This window comes from Pyrus communis, chromosome 3, assembly GCF_041283825.1.
Source record: "Pyrus communis isolate YQ-2024b chromosome 3, ASM4128382v1, whole genome shotgun sequence".
Taxonomy (NCBI): Eukaryota; Viridiplantae; Streptophyta; class Magnoliopsida; order Rosales; family Rosaceae; genus Pyrus; species Pyrus communis.
The window spans coordinates 27,259,381-27,281,877 of NC_142567.1; the positions used below are offsets into that span (position 1 = coordinate 27,259,381).

Here is a 22,497-nt window from a genome sequence, read left to right on the forward strand (position 1 = left end):
GGAAAACGAAGGAGAAAGCAGAAACTCACACTGCGGTGAGAAAGACTCATCCATTAATTCTGAGTTCATAAATCTATATCAGCAAAGAAGAGAGAAAAAAAAAATTCATAAATTTACATTTTCACAACCCACGTATCATTTCATATAATCAAAATCATCCTCCCCAAGCATCAACCTACCCCCTCGGCTTCATCACAATGGTGGAATGCTTAAGGATCTGCAGGGTGAACTGCCCACATTTCTCCGAGGTGTCGACCTTGGACTGTCCCGGCGGAGGAAGAAGCTTCAAGTTCTGGACTAAACGTCCAATTGTAATGCCCAAAATTGAAAGGGCTAGGATAATTCCCGGACAACTTCTTCTCCCAACACCAAACGGGAGATACCTGAAGTCGTTCCTATTAGCCTCCACCTTCGACGACTCCTCCAAAAACCTCTCGGGCCTAAACTCCTCTGGCTTCTTCCACAAGGCAGGGTTGTTTGCCAACCCCCCAGCATTCACCAAAATCTTGCTTTCCGCCGGGATGTCAAACCCGCCAAGCTTGGCGTCCAGGAGGTTCATGTGGGGAACAAGGAGTGGGGTTGGCATGTGAAGTCGGAGAGTCTCCTTGATCGCGGCTTGCAGGTAGGGAAGTTTCTGAACGTCGGGCTCTGTGATCTGAACTCCGCGGCCGAGGACTGCATCAAGTTCTTCACTCAACTTCTTCTGGATTTCAGGGTGGTTCACTAGCTCGACAATTCCCCACTCGATCGACCACAAAGTGGTGTCAATAGCTGCTCAACAAAGAAATGTGACGCTAGCGGCCTAAACTTGGAACTTAATTGAATTTGTACATAAAATGCAAGTTACAAAAGGACAAGGACAATCAAATTGTTTAAACGGATGATCTCACCAGCGGCATTGATGTTGTCAAGGATGTAGTAAATATTGTCGTCGTTGATTTCTCCCTTGTGCTGCGCGTCGAGGAGGTGGTCAATGGCGCACTTCAACCCTTCATTTGTTGTAGCCTGTGTGCTCCAAATTTTCCTGCTCCAAAATTAGAAGAGTTGAGTCAGACTAGCGATTTTCACACTTCCATTTTATTCCTTGCACTTCAAATTGCTTACTTCCTCTCGTCAATGAAATAGTCCTTAAACAGCTGCATCCTCTTCTCCTTCACTTCCTTGCACATCTTCAAATACCCTCTCAAAAACGGCCTTAATATCGGGATAAAATCGCCGTAGTTGTAATCGAAGCTCTGCGCCAATCCGCTCTTCTCCCCGTTCGATCCCTTCAGCTTCTCGAACAGGAGATCCTCCTTGCTCTCGAATCGCCGATCTAACATGATTCTGTATACGTTGTTGTACATCATCAGCTGCAGCCGCCTCCGCAACACCATCCCACTGGTCGCCGCCTCAGGCTGCTTTTTCACGTCCTCGACGACAGCCGCCGCCTCCGATTCCAATCCGTGGCGGTACAGCTGGACGACCTTGTTGGTGAAGAAGGGGACGGTCATGATCCGCCGCATTTTCCGCCAGTGCTCTCGCCGTAGACGCTGAACACCATGTCCTGGCCTTTACCGGTGAAGATATCAACAACGACGGTTCGGCTCCTCGACCCCAATTCGACTCCCTGGGTGTGGAGCACCTCCTTGGCGAGCTCCGGCGACGAGACGACGACGAGGTTGCGCTGCCCCATGCGGAGGAGGAAGCAGTCGCCGAATTTCTTGGCGAGGTCGGAGAGATTACGGTGGTTGAGGTCATTGCCGACCTGGAGCCAGTTTCCGAAAACGGGTACGGGTATGGGACCCGGCGGGAACTTGAATTTCTTGCCGCGGAGTTTTGAAATGGCGATGGCAACGATCACGGCGACGAAGAGACCCAGAAGGGTCTTTTCCAGGAGAAGGAGGTCCATTTTTTGGGGTGCGTTGGTGTGGTGAGTAATTTGGTGGGTGCACAGAGCGAAATGCTGAGAGTGGGGATGGGAGAGTGAACTGGTTTATTGGGGGTGCGAGAGTGAACTGGTTCATTGGCGTGGTTTTGGGTTTCTTGGAATTTACAGACTGGGGCTTGTAGCTTGCATGATTGTAGGAATGACTGTCGGAGCAGGAATGATGATTTTTCACTGAGGTATATAGATAGTACATCACATGTCATTTTACAAATAACGAAATATATGCGCTAAAAAGTTGATAACTTAAAAAATAAAATTTCTCACTACTTCAATTAAAACATGTGATGTACCACTTATATTTCCGTCACAATTAAAAATTTCTCCTTATCTGAATAATTAATTTTTTCATTTGATTACGACTATAGAATATAGATGAATGGTAATTTGTTAGATACTGTTTGATTTTTGTCTTGGATGAATAGTGATCGTTAGTGATTGAACCTAATTTTTTAATTACGACTTGTTCTGTAATCCTGTCGTGCTTGAAATTATGCCAACATTTCAATGTGATTTGGCGGATTACATCCTTTTCTTCCCAATTAGCGTTGTAACTTGTAATACGATTTGAGAATCCAGGGGACTTTATACTTGACAAGAAAGTGCAAAATGTATGAGAAAACAGTTCTGTTTGTGACTTTGTCTTTTGAATAAAAACATTTTACTGATTCCTGGAGGCTCACAGGGAATAGATTAATATAGGAACCTTGTTGGGAATTGACTGCAAAACTTACTATCAAAATTGATGAACCAAGAGTGACTAACCTTCAATTTGATGAAGAAATTTGACCGACATTCAACCAATCAAGGTTTGAAATTTCTTCGATACGGTCGATATTTTTTGTCAAAAAAAAAAATGAAAATGGGATGAAGCTTAGACTTCGTCGCATATCAAAGAAAGTCTTAAATATAATTTTTGAATTGAAATGCAAAGGGTCTGCATGTACGCCCCCTTTGATCTTCTCTGATTTGAGGGCCTGGTTACAACCCATATCTTTTTTTCTTTTTTCTTTTTTTTTCCTGGTTTTCGAGGTCGAATTTTCTGCTTTTAGCCCTTGAGTCCAGTCATTGTTTAAAAAAAGCTTCTATGGAAAGCACTTCTGTCAACCGGTGCTTCTGAAGCTTTTTTTATTGAGGCGCGTCCAGATTTTGTTAAAAATCTAACCGTGTTTTTAAATGCATTTTTTTTTTTTTTTTGCCAAATATTATTAGAACTCCTTTTGATTAGTAGCTGGTGTTTGGTTTAAAAAAAAATTCTTGCCAAAATGTTAATTTATTGGTTGCATTTTTAATACTTGAGGACCCTAACTATTGATTTACATGCGAGACAAAAAAAATCAACCGGTAGACGGATCTAGACAACCGTAACCTTGTTGAAGTAACCAATGGTGAAATCTAAAATTTCCATGGTTTCTTGTTAGAACCCCATTTCACCCAAAATGCTTGCCAAGAAAATCACGAGGCAAGGCCCTAAAGTAAGGGTTTCACCTAGGTTGTGGGAGAGCAATACAAGCGCGGTGCTACTAGGCGAAGTGATTTGATTTGTGTGCTAAACATATTTTGAACCAATTTCTTAAAGGAACGGAAGTGTTAAACACATCAGATTTGTGTGCTATACATATTAACGCTCAATGATCTCTAGGATGAATGCTTGAATAAACTCGATTCAATAATTACGAGTGACGCTTCACACTGATTATATAGAGTTACCCGTGATGAGGTTGACACAGAAGAGAGAGATCTGTAATTCCAAATAATTCAAAATGTAGACAAGACTTATGTATGGTATGAGGTTGAGGTGAATTTTAAAAAAAAAACCTGGTATGAAAAAAAGCTATGAAAGCTTTTGGTGTTTGGTAAATTTCCAACTTTAGCTTTTTTTTCACATTTTTAGGTGAAAACAGCCAAAAAACAGAAGCATCAAACCTCTAAAACACGGATAAACAGTGATCCTTTAATGAAAGTTTCTGGCAATCCTAACCTTTATCTCTTTATCTCATAGTCTGCTTCATATAAGAACTCATCATTCAATGCACGTATCGACATACAACACCAGCCAAATATCTTCTTTCCGAGAAACATTTATGCAAGGGAAATACGAGAATCAACCAGGAAAACAAAAATTCAAATTGAACCTAACCCCGCCCCCCCGAAAAAAAATTCAAATTGAACATAACCCCACTCCCCCCCCCCCCCCCCCAAACTCCCTCCCTCCCTCTTTAAGAAAACATTTTCCCGGAAAATGGGTTAGAACCCTACATTTTGAGGTGGAGCTCTCTACGGGTGTGCACAAGGTAAGTTTCTAAACTATACAATCCCATATTAGCTTGCTTGAAAGTGGAAAAAAAGTATAAGCAACTAACTAAAAATTTTCTGGGTCAGAAATTTTCTCGGGAAACAAACAGAACCCAAGTGAGGAAACAAACCTCGAAGCAAGTTCTGGACTTCATTGAAATCGGAATCGCAGAAGGATTGAAGGGCCTTGCAGTGCTGGATGTTGGAGAACAATTTAGAAAAAATAAAATAACAGAAATACTTATACTTTATTATTCAAAAATACTTGTAATACAAAATGCAATTGTGTTATAGTAACAAAAAATTAAAATGATCCTAACTTAAATGAATTGAAGGTAGAGGCTAGCGCAAACGCTATGTCCTTCTGTTGACCCTAAAAATTACAAAACCTACGTGGCGCGCAGGCCGAGTAACTAATAAGCTAACTACGTCCTTCGGTCGAATGCGGGGCGTGCCAACTCGTCGGCCGAGCCTGGTCGAGGAGTAAAATTTGTTGATGTAGCTTTGAGCGCGTCGCTGACTTCTTTAACTTGCAATTGCGACCGAGGAAGGAACACTCTCGGTCTCTGGGTTCTACAGCCTGAAGACAAGGCTGCTAATTCTGCGGAGTTCACAAATCGTCCGAGCCCGATTCGGTCACCGTGATTATATTCGTGAGAGTATAAGCACGTCAAATCGAGACCAAGGTGTATGGGCACAAGTACTCGAACGTGATGTATGTCTTGATGGTAAACGTAGTTCGGCCGTCGGAATGCCGAACCCTGAAACCCACTTGTGAGTATCCAATCATAAAACCACTCAGCGACCAGTACGCCGAGCAATGTAATTCGTAACACCTAACTATGCCGAGAAGGCTAGCAAGGTGACCTCTGCCAACAAAGGTTCGAAAACCTTTCTCGACCGAGACTTGGATAGATAATCGGTCGACCTCGACGCAGTGCTGTTTATCCAAACTGAAGATGCTTCTCGGTCGGCTGATTATGCGGCAGTAGTGCTGTTTATCCAAACTGAAGGTGCTCGCCGGGCGCTTCCACAGTGCTGTTTATCCAAACTGAAGGTGTGTCGGCAGGAAAAGAAAAGAAAAAAATCTCAAGATGTTGAGAGGTTTTGTGCAGGGCAATTGTATGCTGATTTGAAGGTCCTTTGAATGATGCCCGTTGCACTGTATTTATAGAGTCTTGAATACCCAAGCCGTGCAAACCAATCCTAATTACATTGTAACTCTGAGTCCTTATTTGTTGATGCTGACCACGCACTTATCCCAATCATAATCACTATAAAGCTCTGAAAACTTTATCTCATATGCATATAAGTCCACGCCTAATCACCTCAACCAAAGCTTGAACCCATCTTTTCCATCCTGACCTTCCAATTCAATCCTATTTGCGCCATCACCATCATTCAAAATCCACGTGATGCAGTCCCACTTTAACTCTGCATCTTGCATGCAATCCCACCTTTTCCTGGATGTGATAATGCATGCAATTTCATTAACCCCATTTAATTAAAATACTTGGCATCCTGCCAAGATACTCGGTGGCTATGATTCTTCCATATCTACACATGTTGTTTGAACTCCTCCGTGCTTGAATTATTAGAAGATAATCTCCCAATATGCTTAAAATGGGCTCACCAAATTTTTAGAAATAATTTTCTTAATAATTCACCAGATAACATTGTGATTATTAAAATCATAATATTATCTAGACAAATTATTAATCAATTATCTCAACCTTCTTCCAATCCAATGGCTCAGAATTTTACTCATTCTACGGTCTCGATTGCTCAGGCCGATAGTGTAAAATCGGGTTCAAACATTGCCCCCCAATTTCCTTAAGCTTCGGCTCATAAGCCGAATGGTTAAGGAAATTAACGCAGTCGAAGAAATATATGGTCGAGAAATCCACTCCATAGCCTGACAAGTCTCGAAATAAACCTCGACGAGTTGGCCGAAACAAAAACCAAATAGGGTCGAAGTCCTGAAGGTTCTCGCCCACTGCTTCTCATGGTACTCGGAATTTATATATATATATATATATATATATATATATATATATGTGTGTACAAGTGCCTGATATATATATATATATATATAGAGGTAGTTGACTGCCTGATATGATTTGTCTGCCATGCCTTTAGCATATATATAGACACACACATACACACAAACACACACACACATAAAACAAACCTGTGCCGAGCATCATCTCGCCGAGCTCGGCATGTGTGTTCGTGTATATATTCTCGCCCACTGCTTCTCATGGTACTCGAAATTTATATATATATATATATATATATATATATATATATATGTGTACAAGTGCCTGATATATATATATATAGAGGTAGTTGACTGCCTGATATGATTTGTCTGCCATGCCTTTAGCATATATATATATATATATATATATATATATATATAGACACACACATACACACAAACACACACACACACATAAAACAAACCTGTGCCGAGCATCATCTCGCCGAGCTCGGCATGTGTGTTCGTGTATATATATGTTAGTGACTTATAAAAGTGGCTAAACCATATGGGGCCGAGAGAAATGAGCCGAGTTCAAGAAGCATTGGGTTAAAGTCACATCATCAAAACCACCATCACTCGGCTTTGAGGAAATTCATCTGTTTTCCACCAATGGGCTCCACGCCAGTCTCAGCGGCCTCCTCTTATTAACCGAATGAGCATCTCACTATTCGTGTCTTGGAACTGCGAACACAAACCATTCGGCCAAAATTTTTGTTTTTGTTTTTTTTTTTTTTTAATTTTTATTTGGCCATATAGTTTTGTAAAGTGGGCCGAGGCCGAGGCCAAGAAGAATTGGGTGTAGAACCTATATATATATATATATATATATATATATATATATATATATATATATATATCCCATTGTATTCGGCCAAACTTTCTTTTATTCAGCCAAAGAATTGTATTCGGCCATATAGTTTTGTAAAGTGGGCCGAGGCCGAGGCCAAGAAGAATTGGGTGTAGAACCTATATATATATATATATATATATATATATATATATATATATATATCCCATTGTATTCGGCCAAACTTTCTTTTATTCAACCAAAGAATTGTATTTGGCCATATAGTTTTGTAAAGTGGGCCGAGGCCAAGAAGAATCGGGTGTAGAACCTATATATATATATATATATATTCGGCCAATCCGGCCATATATATATATATTTGGATTGCCGCACTGTCGTTGCCCCCTTTATTTTCTTCGCATCGGCCGAGGAGCCGAATGGTCCAGGAATTTATTTGTCAACAGGTATCAAAAAATTTCCCAGCTTCGGCTACATGGCTTTGAAACTTGTAATTCCGCCAAATGACCACGAAAAACATATAGCTGAGAACTTGTTGAGAAACCACCGCCGAACAAAATGTATTCGGCAAACTAATGTTTAAAATTCCATTCCTTTCTCCAGTTTCTTCGCCTTCAAAAGTTTCATAGACTTGGTTACATCACTTGGAAAGTATATTGGTACGAGACCGAGAAGAACTGGGGTCGAGGATAAAGTGGGGCCGAGACCAAGTAGAACTAGGGTCGAAGACGATGAAAACCATTCCTGGAGCTCGGCCTGCCTATATATACATATTTATATATAAAAGTGGCATATATATATATATATATACACACACGGCATCCTGATGTAAGCTAACTTTAAAACCAAGGTTAGGCTTGAAATTTCAAACAAATTGCACAGTGCACTAAGCATCAGGCCATCACCGCTTAAATTTCACTGAGGAGAAGCTTATTGAGAGCAAGCCCATAATGTCTGCCCCCCATTTTCTTTACATCGGCTTGCATAGCCGTATGTTTAAGAAAATAATTTATTCATTATATATATATTTTTAGCATACGGCAATAAAAGTGGTCGAACCATAAATAGGAGGAGGCCAACGATGTTTTATTCCAAGCCGAGATCGTTTAATATCAAAATTTTCAAATTGATTTCTCTCTAGGCAGAATAAAGAATTTTTTCCAAATATTTGTAACTTGGTGAAAATTTTTTCATTTTCGGCCGCCGAATGTGTTGAACAATTATTATGCCCCACAAGCATAATTTCGGCTTTTAATTCAAACAACTTAGCCGAATGAGATTTCTCTATATCGGTGTTATCACCAATAATCATATTGATTGGCGTAGTTTCGGCATCTAAAACCATGTCTCCAATTACCATATCAATTGATGTGGTTTTATGGTCCGAAGTCGTGTATCGGTATTGTTCGTCATTGGAACACTCCTCTAAAGAATCATTTTCTGAGTCAATTTTTGGCTCAGAAACTTGAACATTTTCTTCTAGGCCTACCACACTTTCAGTCTCGACCGAAAAAATAGGTGGCCTTTGTTCCTCGACCAAATTAACAATTTTCTTAGGCCGATGTCTGATTACGGCCGAAGCGGAAAATTGCCCCCCAGTCTTTTCAACCAACCATTCCTCAAATGGAATTGATTTGTAGTCGAAAACGTAAGGAAAATATTTTCCATCTAGCCAGGCATTAAATCGAGCCCTGTCTTCATTTACCCATTGCTCTTGCAGGGCAACATGAGCTTTTATTCTCAACATGTAAGCGAATGACTTTTGCAACTCTTTATGGCCACGAAAAACTCTTTCCACTTCCAAAGATCTTTTTCGTTCTTCATTGTGTTTTTTCAATTCCTCTAGGCGCTCGTACAATCGGCTACGTTGAGCCAAATTGGAATCTTGATATATCATATGAACTTCGTAGTTTTAGCACTGGGTCCCACTGGGCGTGCCAAAATGTTGACCCTAAAAATTACAAAACCTACGTGGCGCGCAGGCCGAGTAACTAATAAGCTAACTACGTCATTCGGTCGAATGCGGGGCGTGCCAACTCGTCGGCCGAGCCTGGTCGAGGAGTAAAATTTGTTGATGTAGGTTTGAGCGCATCGCTGACTTCTTTAACTTGCGATTGCGACCGAGGAAGGAACACTCTCGGTCTCTGGGTTCTACAGCCTGAAGACAAGGCTGCTAATTCTGCGGAGTTCACAAATCGTCCGAGCCCGATTCGGTCACCGTGATTATATTCGTGAGAGTATAAGCACATCGAATCGAGACCAAGGTGTATGGGCACAAGTACTCGAACGTGATATATGTCTTGATGGTAAACGTAGTTCGGCCGTCGGAATGCCGAACCCTGAAACCTACTTGTGAGTATCCAATCATAAAACCACTCGGCGACCAGTACGCCGAGCAATGTAATTCGTAACACCTAACTATGCCGAGAAGGCTAGCAAGGTGACCTCTGCCAACAAAGGTTCGAAAACCTTTCTCGACCGAGACTTGGATAGATAATCGGTCGACCTCGACGTAGTGCTGTTTATCCAAACTGAAGATGCTTCTCGGTCGGCTGATTATGCGGCAGCAGTGCTGTTTATCCAAACTGAAGGTGCTCGCCGGGCGCTTCCACAGTGCTGTTTATCCAAACTGAAGGTGTGTCGGCAGGAAAAGAAAAGAAAAAAATCTCAAGGTGTTGAGAGGTTTTGCGCAGGGCAATTGTATGCTGATTTGAAGGTCCTTTGAATGATGCCCGTTGCACTGTATTTATAGAGTCTTGAATACCCAAGCCGTGCAAACCAATCCTAATTACATTGTGACTCTGAGTCCTTATTTGTTGATGCTGACCACGCACTTATCCCAATCATAATCACTATAAAGCTCTGAAAACTTTATCTCATATGCATATAAGTCCACGCCTAATCACCTCAACCAAAGCTTGAACCCATCTTTTCCATCCTGACCTTCCAATTCAATCTTATTTGCGCCATCACCATCATTCAAAATCCACGTGATGCAGTCCCACTTTAACTCTGCATCTTGCATGCAATCCCACCTTTTCCTGGATGTGATAATGCATGCAATTTCATTAACCCCATTTAATTAAAATACTTGGCATCCTGCCAAGATACTCGGTGGCTATGATTCTTCCATATCTACACATGTTGTTTGAACTCCTCCGTGCTTGAATTATTAGAAGATAATCTCCCAATATGCTTAAAATGGGCTCACCAAATTTTTAGAAATAATTTTCTTAATAATTCGCCAGATAACATTGTGATTATTAAAATCATAATATTATCTAGACAAATTATTAATCAATTATCTCAACCTTCTTCCAATCCAATGGCTCAGAATTTTACTCATTCTACGGTCTCGATTGCTCAGGCCGATAGTGTAAAATCGGGTTCAAACACCTTCTAACAGTATTTCCGTCCCACTCGTGTGCTTGTGGCTCGACTAGGATACAACTACCTAATTCTACAACCCGCACTGGATTATAGAACTCTAGCGAATTGCTTTGTGTGTTTACTCTCTGGAAATTTTGTACGGAAGACAAGGGGAAAGAAAAAGATGATTTTTGATGGAATTGAGGACTCCAGTTATATAGGCTCTTTCATACCTCTTCAAACACATTTTGGATGTATCTGAAGCTATACAACTCTTTCCAAACAGATACACCTCTTTTCAAATAGTTGTGTCTATTAATCAAATCATTTTTAATTAATTTAATTAAAAACTTAATTCGAAATTAAAACTAATTGATCAGATTAATTTTAATTCCTTGGCCCCAAGTGCCCTTGTCTTGATTAATTAATATTAATATTATAGTATAATCATCAAGCCTAATCCACACAATCATAAGACCCAAGCCTTCAATTCATTTCCAAATGGTTCAAGTTCTAATTACTAAGAAAAAGGAATAAGCCTATATAAATACTAATGAAAAAATATTGTTGACCAATGTAAAACAAGAGGGTCTCAAACTCCTACACTGGAGACACTGCGCCAAGTTGTTGATGTCCCTCTGGTCCTTCAACACCTTCACCAGATCGTCGTTGTACGAAATTAGCTTCGAAAACCCATATGACAAATCCAGAAGCTTTTTTTGGGAATGAATGAGAAAAAATGGAATTTGATGATGAGGGAGAAAGTGGCGAAAATAATGGAATTTGGTGATGAGAGAAAAAGTGAAGAGTCAGAGACAGAGAGGTAGTTGGACGGGAAGGAGAAAAAAATGGAGATGATTCTAGAGAGGGAGTGTTCTAAAAAGTAAAAGAAAATAGAAAAGGAAAAAAATGTAAAAGATAGAATTAATCTTGGTTTTGGGAATGGAGAAAAAGAAATATGATAGATAAGCAGCAGAGGAAAGGAAGGAAAAAAAAATGATAGATAAGCTTGGTTTTAATCATTTCACATCATCATGGTTGTTTTGTATAAAAATTTATCAAACATTATCATACTGCTTTTTTTTTCTTTTCCAAAAGTTCTTTTATAAAAAAGGTTTACCAAATACTCTACTGCTTTATTTCACAGCTGCTTATTCTCACATAATAACAAAAGCAGCATTTTTTTCAAAACACAACAATACCAAACCAGCCCTTAATCAACTGAGAGTAGCCAAATGTTGTGAAGGAGTTGTAGATAGAGAAGGATTGACCGAAGTTGAACTATTAAGTGACGGAGAAGAGCGGCAACGGCGAAATACAAACTGATCTGAAGTGAACTTATCACTTGGCTTACCAAGACTGTACATTAATTCAAAGTTCATAAATCTATGTCGTCGGCTTCATCACAATGGTGGAATGCTTCAGGATGTGCAAGCTGAACTGCCCGCATTTCTCCGAGGTGTCGAGCTTGGACTGTCCCGGCGGAGGTAGAAGCTCGAAGTTCTGAACTAAACGTCCAATTGTAATGCATAGGATTGGCAGGGCCAGGATAATACCGGGACAGCTTCTCCTCCCAACACCAAACGGGAGATACCTGAAGTCGTTCCCGTTAGCCTCCACCTTCGACTCCTCCTCCAAAAACCTCTCGGGCCTAAACTCCTCCGGCTTCTTCCACATGGCAGGGTTGTTCGCCAACCACCAAGCATTCACCAAAATCTTGCTCCCCGCCGGGATGTCAAACCCACTGAGCTTGGCGTCCTTAAGGTTCATGTGGGGAAGAAGGAGTGGAATTGTCATGCGAAGGCGGAGAGTCTCCTTGATCACGGCTTGCAGGTAGGGAAGTTTCTGAATGTCGGGCTCTGTGATTTGTACTCCACGGCCGAGGACAGTATCGAGTTCTTCCCTCAACTTCTTCTGGCTGTCGGGGTGGTTCACTAGCTCGGCGATCCCCCACTCGATAGACAACAAAGTGCTTTCAATAGCTGCTCAACAGCGAAACGTGACATTAGCGACCAAAAATTAAACAACCTTAATTGAATATGCACAAAGCTCATTACAAAATTTTTCAAATAATTAAATTTATCATTTCGGTCATCAATAGTGTTTTTATTTTCAGAGTTAATATGAAGGAAAACTAATGAAAAAAACTTGAAAACTTTGAGTTTTAATCAAAATGACAAAAATGTGTTGTAAGTGAATAGTATCATAAGTGACTTTTTAGAATAAAATTATCATTTTCGTTAAAAGTGAATAATACCAAGAATGTTTCATTAAAACTCTCTTGATATTACGAGAGTGGGGTCTACTCACCAGCGGCATTGATGTTGTCAACGACGTGGTAAATGTTAGTCTCGTTGATTTCTCCCTTCTGCTGTGCCTCGAGGATGTGGTCAATGGCGCACTTCAATCCTTCGTTTGTTGTTGCCCGTGTGCTTGAAAGTTTCCTGCTTCAAAATTAGAAAAGTTGAGTTAGACTATTCGTAGTGTCATGTTTTTTACACAATGTTTTATAATGTTGGTATGAGAGTTGTACCAAAATTATGAGTTAGCAGATAGTCTATAAAGAATCATAGCAGATAGTCTATAAAGAATCATACTTTTGAGAGTTTCCTTAGCATTTCTCTTTTACACTCTCATTTGAGTCGTCGAACTTCAAATTGCAAACACACTAGTGTATAAGTGTATAAGTGTATAAGTGTATAAGACTTATATAATTGGGATTTTGAGGGATTTTAATTCTTTTAATGAATCTAGGAATATTCAATCAGGATTTTAAATGATTCTTTGAGATTTAAGATGTATTCAATTAGAATTTTAAGATAGTTTATTAAAATCCTTAGAAATCCAAGTGTATTCAATTAGGATTTTAAAGAAGTTTATAACATTCTAGGTATATTCAATTAGAAATTGATTTTAAAGAATTTGTGAAAGTTAAGGAATTAAAGGAAATTTGAGAGATTTCGTAGTGTATTTTAAGTATCCACAAATCTCACATCTCCCTATGAGATTTCGAGGGAATTAAATCAAAATTTTATATGAAGGGGGTGTATTCAATTGGGAATTTAAGATATTTTTAATGGATTTATAAATCTATGGATTTTTATGGAGTTTAATTGATTTGTAGAGATTTCAAGTAAAATTTTGATTCAATTCCCTCGAAATCTCATGGGGAGAGGTAGATTTATGGATGCTTAAAATACACTTTAAAATCTCTCCAATTCTCCCTCTAATTCCTCAACTTTTCCAAATTCTTTAAATTCAAATTCTAATTGAATACACCTTGAATGGTATAAACTTCTTTAAAATTCTAATTGAATACACCCGAATTTTTTAAGATTTTAATAAACTATCTTAAAATCGTAATTGATACACATTGAATTTCAAAAAATCACTTAAAATCCTAATTGAATACCCCTAGATTGATTAAAAGAATTAAAATCCCTCAAAATCTCAAGGAGAGGTTGATCTAAAAGAAAAAACTTCAATTCAATGAAGATTTCTAACATAAAGACTAAATAATTCACTGTGGACAATTCTAAAGATCACGATCAATTTTAAATCCCAGAGATAGAAGTAAAGAATTATCAATCCGAAGAATATTTTGAATAAAAAGCCAACTAATAAATAAAATGAATGAACTTACTTCCTCTCGTCAATGAAATAGTTCTTAAACAGCTGAATCCTCTTCGCCTTCACTTCCTTGCAGATCTTTAAATACCCTCTCAAAAACGGCCTTAATATCGGGATAAAATCGCCGTAGTTGTAATCGAAGCTCTGCGTCAATCGGCTCCTGTCCCCGTTCGATCCCTTGAGCTTAACGAACAGGGGATCCTCCTCGCTCTCGAATCGCCGATCGAACAGGATTTTGTATACGTTGTTGTACATCATCAGCTGCAGCCGCCTCCGCAGCACCATTCCACTGGTCGCCGCCTCAGGGTGCTTTTTCACATCCTCGACGACCGCAGCCGCCTCCGATTCCCATCCGTAGCGGTACTGCTGGACAACCCTGTTGGTGAAGAAGGGGACGGTCATGATCCGCCGCATATTCCGCCAGTGCACGCCGTAGACGCAGAACACCATGTCATCGCCTTTACCGTTGAAGATATCAACGACGACGTTTCTGGTCCTCGACCCGAATTCGACTGCCTGGGTGTGAAGCACCTCCTTGGCGAGCTCCGGCGACGAGACGACGACGAGGTTGCGCTGCCCCATGCGGAGGAGGAAGCAGTCGCCGAATTTCTTGGCGAGGTCTGTGAGATTACGGTGGTTGAGGTCGTCGCCGACCTGGAGCCAGTTTCCGAAAACAGGTACGGGTATGGGACCCGGCGGGAGCTTGAATTTCTTGCCGAGGAGTTTTGAAATGGCGATGGCGACGATCACCGCGAGGAAGAGACCCAGAAGGGCCTTTTCCAGGAGGAAGAGGTCCATTTTTGTGGGTGCGTTGGTGTGGTGAGTAATTTGGTGAGTGCACAGAGCGAAATGCTGAGAATAGTGGTGGTAGAGTGAAGTGGTTTATTGGTAGCTTCAGGTTTCGTGGATGTTAGGTGGGTTAGAGTCCAGATTGTACCATTGAGTTTGCAGAGTAATCAACTAGAAGATATGATTTGGAATTTATAGACTGCGGCTTTTGACTTGCATCATTGCAGGAATGACTGTTGGAACTGGAGTGTGACATATGAACATCAGCTTGTCAAATTTTCTTTAGCATACGAGGGCACTGACGATGAATGGTTTTGTCCGATTACGGTTTGACTTTTGTCTTAGGTGAATACTGACCGCGAATGATTGATCTTAATTATTTAAGAGTAATATTACATTTACCATACATTTGTACTATTATTTGTACCGTCTCTGTAATAAAGGTAAGCCGTTAACAAACATAAGTCTCATTTTCTTAGAGAGATAATCTAATGGTAGTATAAACATATGATAAAAGTGGTATTTTTTATTTTTTGTAATCTTCGTCAAAATCATATGGGTCTTAGGCATCTTAGTAGGCTGCCCCGTCTAAACTTTTGTGGCCATCTTTTACTCATGTTCGCCATCAAGCCAATTACATTGCTCATCGCCTCACGTGCTGCCCTTCTTCTTGGATTTTTTGTTTTTTTTTGTAGGCAACGATATTAGTTCATAGATAGAAAGTTCAGTAAAAAAAGGAAAGCTAAAAGCCCTAAAAGTACCTAAGGCTACGGTCTAAAAAAGAAGCTAAAATTCAGACATTACAATCAGATATAAGAATATCAGAGATAATGTTCGGAAGTTCCTAGAACCACGAACAGTTGGTCAAGCTAGAAAAAGCATATCTAGCTATGCGGTGAGCAGCTTCGTTATTCTGCCGACGGGTATGGGCAGTAGTAGCTCCAATGATTGTAGACAACAACGCCTTGGAATCTTCCACAACGTTACCGATCAAGGAACCATTGGGAAGACCGCTGCGTAATGTCGAGACAATCTGGAGCACATCACTCTCAATAATGATATCATGATAACCCCTCTAAATCGCCAATAATAACCCCTTCCGAACCCATTTAGTTAAACTTATGGGATAGTTATGTGTCGTCAAAATATAATAGATATTTTGACAAATCGGTGATGGAATAACCACATTGATTTGCGACACCCATTTTCAAAGACTACATTGATTGATTTTCAATTTCAGAAACCATCTTGATAGGTGAGTCAATTTCATAAAACATTTGTGATAAAAACCCTAAATGATACGAAGATAAATATGAGTTGAAATTTATAGATTGGGCTTATAGCTTGCATTATTGTAGGAATGAATGTTGGAACCCGTGTGTATGACTTTTGTAGCATAGATGGAGGTTTGTCTAAATAATTAATTTTCTCTTTAGCATACGATGACACTACAGATGAATGGTACGCTTATTGTTTGACTTTTGTCTTCGATGAATAGCAAACGTGAATGATTAATCTTAATTATTTAATAGTGATACTACACTTATCACATAATAGTACAAATATATGGTAAGAATAACATATTTTTATTTTTTAATCTTCATCAAGATCATATGAGTTTTGGGAATCTCGGTAGTATGCACATCTTAACTTGTGTGGTGGAGAATTGCCTTTTAAATTGGAGAGGCTGAGCTACCGGGAATTCAGTATCGACTTGTTCCATAATTCCGTCATGCTTGAAATTATCCCACCATTTCACTTTGATTTATAAGATATTGAGGAGGCTTAGCAATCGACATCCATTTATAAGATATTTTGCTGTGTGAAAGGCTGCATACCGAAAGGATGTGGGTAAAGGAGTCCATTTTGTTCTAGGTGATGAGGGCAAGTAAAACGGTGATGAATTCTAAGATGAGCTAAAAAATTTCGAAAATTGGTATTAATATACTCCCCGCGCCATCAGTCAGAAATGATTTGATTTGTGTGCTGAACATATTTTCAACCAATTTCTTAAGGAAAACAAAGTGGTAAACACATCAGATTTTGTGTTCTAAACATATTAACGCCCCGCAACGTGTAGAATGAATGTTTGCATAAGCTCGACTCAATAATTACGAGTGACGCTTCACGTTGATTATTCAGAGTTACAAGTGATGAGGTTGTTACAGAAAAGAGTAATCTATGATTACAAAATACTTCAAATTTACACAATACTTAATGAACTAAGAGTAGCCAGCGGTTGTCTGCTGGAGAGTTCGAACTTAAGTCGAACTATAGTGGTGCAGAAGCGCGGAACCGGCAAAATACAAACTGATCTGACACGGACTTATCAAACCATCCCTTAATTCTAAGTTCATAAATCTAAATAACCAAAGGAGAAGAAAAAAGAAATCATTAATCTACGCCCTCGGCTTCATCACAATGGTGGAGTGCTTCAGGATGTGCAGGCTGAACTGCCCACGTTTCTCCGAGGTGTCGATCTTGGACTGTCCCAGCGGAGGCAGAAGCTCCAAGTTCTGGACTAAACGTCCAATTGTAATCGCCAGGATTGGCAGGGCCAGGATAATCCCGGGACAGCTTCTCCTCCCAACACCAAACGGGAGATACCTGAAATCGTTCCCGTTAGCCTCCACCTTCGACTCCTCCTCCAAAAACCTCTCAGGCCTAAACTCCTCCGGTTTCTTCCACAAGGCAGGGTTGTTTGCCAACCACCAAGCATTCACCAAAATCTTGCTCTCCGCTGGGATGTCAAACCCGCCGAGCTTGGCGTCCTGGAGGTTCATGTGGGGAACAAGGAGTGGGATTGCCATGCGAAGTCGGAGAGTCTCCTTGATCACGGCTTGCAGGTAGGGAAGTTTTTGAATGTCGGGCTCTGTGATCTGAACTCCGCGGCCGAGGACTGCGTCGAGTTCCTCCCTCAATTTCCTTTGGATTTCGGGGTGGTTCACTAGCTCGGCAATTCCCCACTCCATCGACCACAGAGTGGTTTCAATAGCTGCTCAACAGAGAAATGTGACATTAGCAGCCTAAAATTATACAACCTTAATTGAATTTGCACAGAGCTCATAAAACAAAAATTAGGATATTGAAATACAATCACGTGATCAGTTTACATTTTAGGATTATTGACGGGTTTACTGTTATTGTCATATTGCATGTTAATGTCATGGGGTTGGTAAGAAGAACTGATTTGTTCATAAAATTTAAAATATCAGGTGAAATTAAATTACCATTTCTGTCATCAAATAGATCCATGACAAAAAGATGGTAAATCAGTAAAAATAGATTGACCCAGTTTTAATTTTCAAAGTTAACATTATCAATGGGATAATGCTAGGGAGACTAAATTTTGAAAACTAAAGGATATGAGAGTCGATAATTGGTTTATTACTTAAACGTTGATAAACGTGCTCATTCTTATTACTGCCACATCATTTAGTTTACAAATTTAATCTCCATAACATTAGCCTTATGAAAGTGGAGTGTACTCACCAGCGACATTGATATTGTCAAGGATGTGGTAAATATTGTCGTCGTTGATTTCTCCCTTCTGCTGCCCGTCAAGCATGTGGTCAATGGCGCACTTCAACACTTCGTTTGTTGTTGCCTGTGTGCCTGAAAGTTTCCTGCTCCAAAATTAGAAAGTTGAGTTTGGCTAGCCATTACCCTCGAGAAATACTAAGAAAACTTTTTTAAAGTGGGACTTTCATGGACTCTCTATCATCTCGTGTTTTTGACACAATTTTTATAATATTAACACGAGAATTGTGCAAAACATATGGGGTTGCAAAAAGTCCATAAAAAGTCATATTTTTGAAAGAGTTTCCTTAACATTTCTCTTTTCCACTTTCATTTTAGTTGTCACACTTCAAAATCACACTCAAGTTTCTAAAAGACATTTGGCTATAGTCAGGCGATAGTCTGAGGTCTAGGTGGATTAGGCGGATTTAAGCAAATTTAGTATATATCGTAAATATAAGTGTTTGTTTATACTTAAAAAGTACATAATTATATTGGGATACATAGATTATAAAGTATTAGAATATATGATTAAAAGCATGTAATGTGTACTTATCTAAGTATTCAACAAGTCTCCTTCAATTTATTAAAAAAAAAAATGAAATATAATATGAAAGTTATCTATTTTATATCTAAGTAAGAATCGTGATATAGGTGAATGCCTAGGTGGGTATGGACAGTCTAGGTGTCTTTTTTAATTTTCAAACATCTAAAGATTAATCAGGATAGTAGTTAACCGCTTAGTCACTAGATGGCGTTAAATTGAAATTTTTAGAACAAGGATCACGCTAGAGTGTATAAGTGTATAAGACTTAAAAGTCAAACGATAAACCTTAATAATTGCCATGCCACAAACACAAGGCAAAAATCATCTTTTTAAACGTATTTATAAACAACATATTGTGACGATTGATGACAAAATTCCTACTTGAATTAAATATGATATAAAAAATATCAACCTGGCATTTCTCCATAAAAATAAAAGGCAACACATGAAAGTAATTAAAAATTAGAAGGATTTTTGGTTAAAATAATTTATAAAAATATCATAATTTTTTACTATGCTATTTAAGATTTAAAATTAATAAAATAATCTTTGAAATTGTTCATCATCAATTATTTTGATCATTTTGTGAAAAAAATTTTGTTAAATTAAATAAAATGTCAATTTAAGGGGATGAGTTGATTTAAAAAATAGACACACTTTAACATAGATGTTTCACATAAAGGACAAAATAATTAACAATGGACAATTTCATAAAATGTAGTAAAAAAATTATGACAATTCAAGATCATTTTGAATAAAAAGGAACTCATAAATAAAAGTAAGTTTTAATGAAACACTTCTGATACTATTTATTTTTAACAAAAATAACATTCTTACTTTAAAAAGTCACTTCATATACTATTCGCTTACAATAATTTTTTATTATTTTGATTAAAAAATTTCAAACTTTTACCATTAGTTTTCTTAAATAAAATGATTAACTTACTTCCTCTCGTCAATGAAATAGTCCTTAAACAGCTGAATCCTCTTCTCCTTCACTTCCTTGCAGATCTTCAAATATCCTCTCAAAAAGGGCCTTAAAATGGGGATAAAATCGGCGTAGTTGTAATCGAAGCTCTGCGCCAATCGGCTCCTGTCCCCGTTCGATCCCTTGAGCTTCACGAACAGGGGATCCTCCTCACTCTCGAATCGCCGATCGAACATGATTCTGTATACGTTGTTGTACATCATCAGCTGCAGCCGCCTCCGCAGCACCATCCCATTGGTCGCCGCCTCAGGGTGCTTTTTCACGTCCTCGACGACCGCCGCCGCCTCCGATTCCCATCCTTGGCGGTACTGCTGGACGACCTTGTTGGTGAAGAAAGGGACCGTCATGATCCGTCGCATTTTCCGCCAGTGCTCGCCGTAGACGGTGAACACCATGTCCTGGCCTTTACCGGTGAAGATATCAAAGACGACGTTTCTTGTCCTCGACCCGAATTCGACTCCCTGGGTGTGGAGCACCTCCTTGGCGAGCTCCGTCGAGGAGACGACGACGAGGTTGCGCTGTCCCATGCGGAGGAGGAAGCAGTCGCCGAATTTCCTGGCGAGGTCGGAGAGACTACGGTGGTTGAGGTCGTCGCCGACCTGGAGCCAGTTTCCGAAAACAGGTACAGGTATGGGACCCGGCGGGAGCTTGAATTTCTTGCTGCGGAGTTTTGAAATGGCGATGGCGACGGTCACCGCAACAAAGAGACCCAGAAGGGTCTTTTCCAGGAGGAAGAGGTCCATTTTTGTGGTGCGTTGGTGTGGTGATTAATTTGGTGGGTGCACAGAGCGAAATGCTGAGAATAGTGGTGGTAGAGTGAAGGGGTTTATTGGTAGCTTCAAGTTTCGTGGATGTTAGGTGTGTTAGAGTCCAGATTGTACCATTGAGTTTGCAGAGTAATCAACCAGAAGATATGATTTGGAATTTATAGACTAACTTGCATCATTGCAGGAATGACAGTTGGAACTGGAGTGTGCGACTTATGAACAGAAGCTTGTCAGAATAGTTAACTTTTTCTTTCACATACGTTAGCACTGACGATGAATGGCTTTGTTCGATTACTGTTTCACTTTTGCCTTGGATGAATAGTTAATAAGCTTATATTTATATATTTTTTATATCAAATTCATTTGTCTTTCCTTAGTTAGTTTCTTATATTTTTAAGCTATTTACTTTGTTTTTTTGTGTTTTATAGGATTTGTCAAACAAAAAAAAAGAAAAATAGCACATGTGGGATTTACTTTGTTTTTTGTGTTTTATAGGATTTGTCAAACAAAAAAAAAGAAAAATAGCACACGTGGGATTTTAAGTAACAAATTCGTCAAAATTGCCTGTGCAGTGGAAGCAAGTTGCGAACAGCTTAGAATGAAGTAGAAAATGAGCCTTATATGCTTGGAAAGCTACGGATGTCTATTTTCTGGAGCATTTCGCGGATTGTTAACATGCAATGAAAGCAATAAACCCAATAAATCTAGCAGCCAAAACTAATGCAGCCAAGAACAAGCCAACTGACACTTATTCAAATATCAAAGGGAATCGAATTAAAGATGAGGAGAAGAGAGAGTAATTGGCATAAAGAATACTCAAAGAGTTACAATTGTTTTACCATTTTCTCTCACTTATTGTTATCACTAAATGACTGTTAGTGAGTGAGTTAAAAAGAAGAAAATGGGGCAACAAGTTAAAAAGAGAAAATGCCTGCAGGTTGCAGCGGCAAGGTGGAAGGAATAGGAGAAAAATAGAACAACAAAAAAGGATAAAAAATTGAAAAAGATGTAAAGGGAACGAAAATTTTTAGAGAAAAGGAAGAAGGCAAGGCAGCAACAGGAAGGAAGGAAGAAGAGCCCTCACTCGATTCTTCTTTTCTTTTTCTTTTTTTTCCTTTTTTTGTAACACCCCTCACTCGATTCTTTTGGTTCTTTCTTAAACCTATGTTTTACTTTTGGTTTAATTTGAGAATTATGTGTAATTAAATTTTTAGTAGTTAGGGGCTGTTTTAAAGTTCCAAATATGATTGCAAGTTTGTTATGACATTTCATTTGAATTACTTTTATGAATTGATAAAAATTAGTTCACTACTTATGTCAGTGATGAATTATTTATGTGTTTTCTACAAATGCATACTTAGTAAGCATATCCAGGATTCTAATGCTAAGAATATGTGTCTGCCCTTATCGAATGAGAACCTACATATGTTCTAGAGTAGTACTTGTTAATTGCGATTAACATGTGAACCAATTTCTAGGATAAGTAAGACAACACTAGTACTTACGATGCCTTGTGATGACTCGAACTCTTTTCTTTCTTAATGATTTCTACTTGTTAAATCGATGAACACATCATTTTAAATTGCATGCTAGGGACTAAGTTGAAAACGTCATTTTCTTAACATACTATATAAGAAAGAGTAATATGTTGAGTTCTAACATTGAGCCAACTTGAGCATCTTCATCTAGAAATAAAAGGAATTTGAATGAAACATAACATGTTTGTATGATTGTTTGGTGGTGGATAACAATTCCCCTAACTCGTTTTTCTTAATTTGTGAACTACTTAATCTGTTTATGTCCTGTTTTTTTTTCGA

General features: G+C 39.0%; 2 protein-coding genes and 1 pseudogene across 3 annotated transcripts; all 3 read right to left on the bottom strand.

Moving 5' to 3' along the window:
• Positions 1 to 14: 14 nt before the first annotated feature.
• LOC137715824 (trans-cinnamate 4-monooxygenase-like) lies at positions 15 to 2,032 on the bottom strand (annotated as a pseudogene). Its single transcript, XR_015961027.1, has 3 exons — positions 1,105 to 2,032; positions 891 to 1,024; positions 15 to 771 (listed from the first exon to the last, which is right to left on the bottom strand). The product of XR_015961027.1 is annotated as a trans-cinnamate 4-monooxygenase-like (transcript).
• Positions 2,033 to 11,689: 9,657 nt separating this feature from the next.
• Positions 11,690 to 15,179, bottom strand: LOC137715713 (trans-cinnamate 4-monooxygenase). Its single transcript, XM_068455054.2, has 3 exons — positions 14,084 to 15,179; positions 12,751 to 12,884; positions 11,690 to 12,422 (listed from the first exon to the last, which is right to left on the bottom strand). Exons 1-3 carry the CDS (start codon positions 14,866 to 14,868, stop codon positions 11,827 to 11,829), a joined length of 1,515 nt encoding a protein of 504 aa, XP_068311155.2. The 5' UTR covers positions 14,869 to 15,179; the 3' UTR covers positions 11,690 to 11,826.
• Positions 15,180 to 16,947: 1,768 nt separating this feature from the next.
• On the bottom strand, positions 16,948 to 20,866 carry LOC137716552 (trans-cinnamate 4-monooxygenase-like). Its single transcript, XM_088691565.1, has 3 exons — positions 19,872 to 20,866; positions 18,352 to 18,485; positions 16,948 to 17,854 (listed from the first exon to the last, which is right to left on the bottom strand). The coding sequence occupies exons 1-3, from the start codon at positions 20,654 to 20,656 to the stop codon at positions 17,259 to 17,261; spliced, it is 1,515 nt and encodes a 504-aa protein (XP_088547691.1). The 5' UTR covers positions 20,657 to 20,866; the 3' UTR covers positions 16,948 to 17,258.
• Between the last annotated feature and the right edge of the window lie 1,631 nt (positions 20,867 to 22,497).

Coding starts and splice junctions, on each gene's coding strand:
- LOC137716552 (XM_088691565.1), bottom strand. CDS start 20,656: ATGGACCTCTTCCTCCTGGAAAAGACCCTTCTGGGTCTCTTTGTTGCG. Junction 18,486..19,871: donor TATTTCATTGACGAGAGGAA/GTAAGTTAATCA, acceptor ATTTTGGAGCAG/GAAACTTTCAGGCACACAGG. Junction 17,855..18,351: donor TGACAATATCAATGTCGCTG/GTGAGTACACTC, acceptor TCTGTTGAGCAG/CTATTGAAACCACTCTGTGG.
- LOC137715713 (XM_068455054.2), bottom strand. CDS start 14,868: ATGGACCTCTTCCTCCTGGAAAAGGCCCTTCTGGGTCTCTTCCTCGCG. Junction 12,885..14,083: donor TATTTCATTGACGAGAGGAA/GTAAGTTCATTC, acceptor ATTTTGAAGCAG/GAAACTTTCAAGCACACGGG. Junction 12,423..12,750: donor TGACAACATCAATGCCGCTG/GTGAGTAGACCC, acceptor GCTGTTGAGCAG/CTATTGAAAGCACTTTGTTG.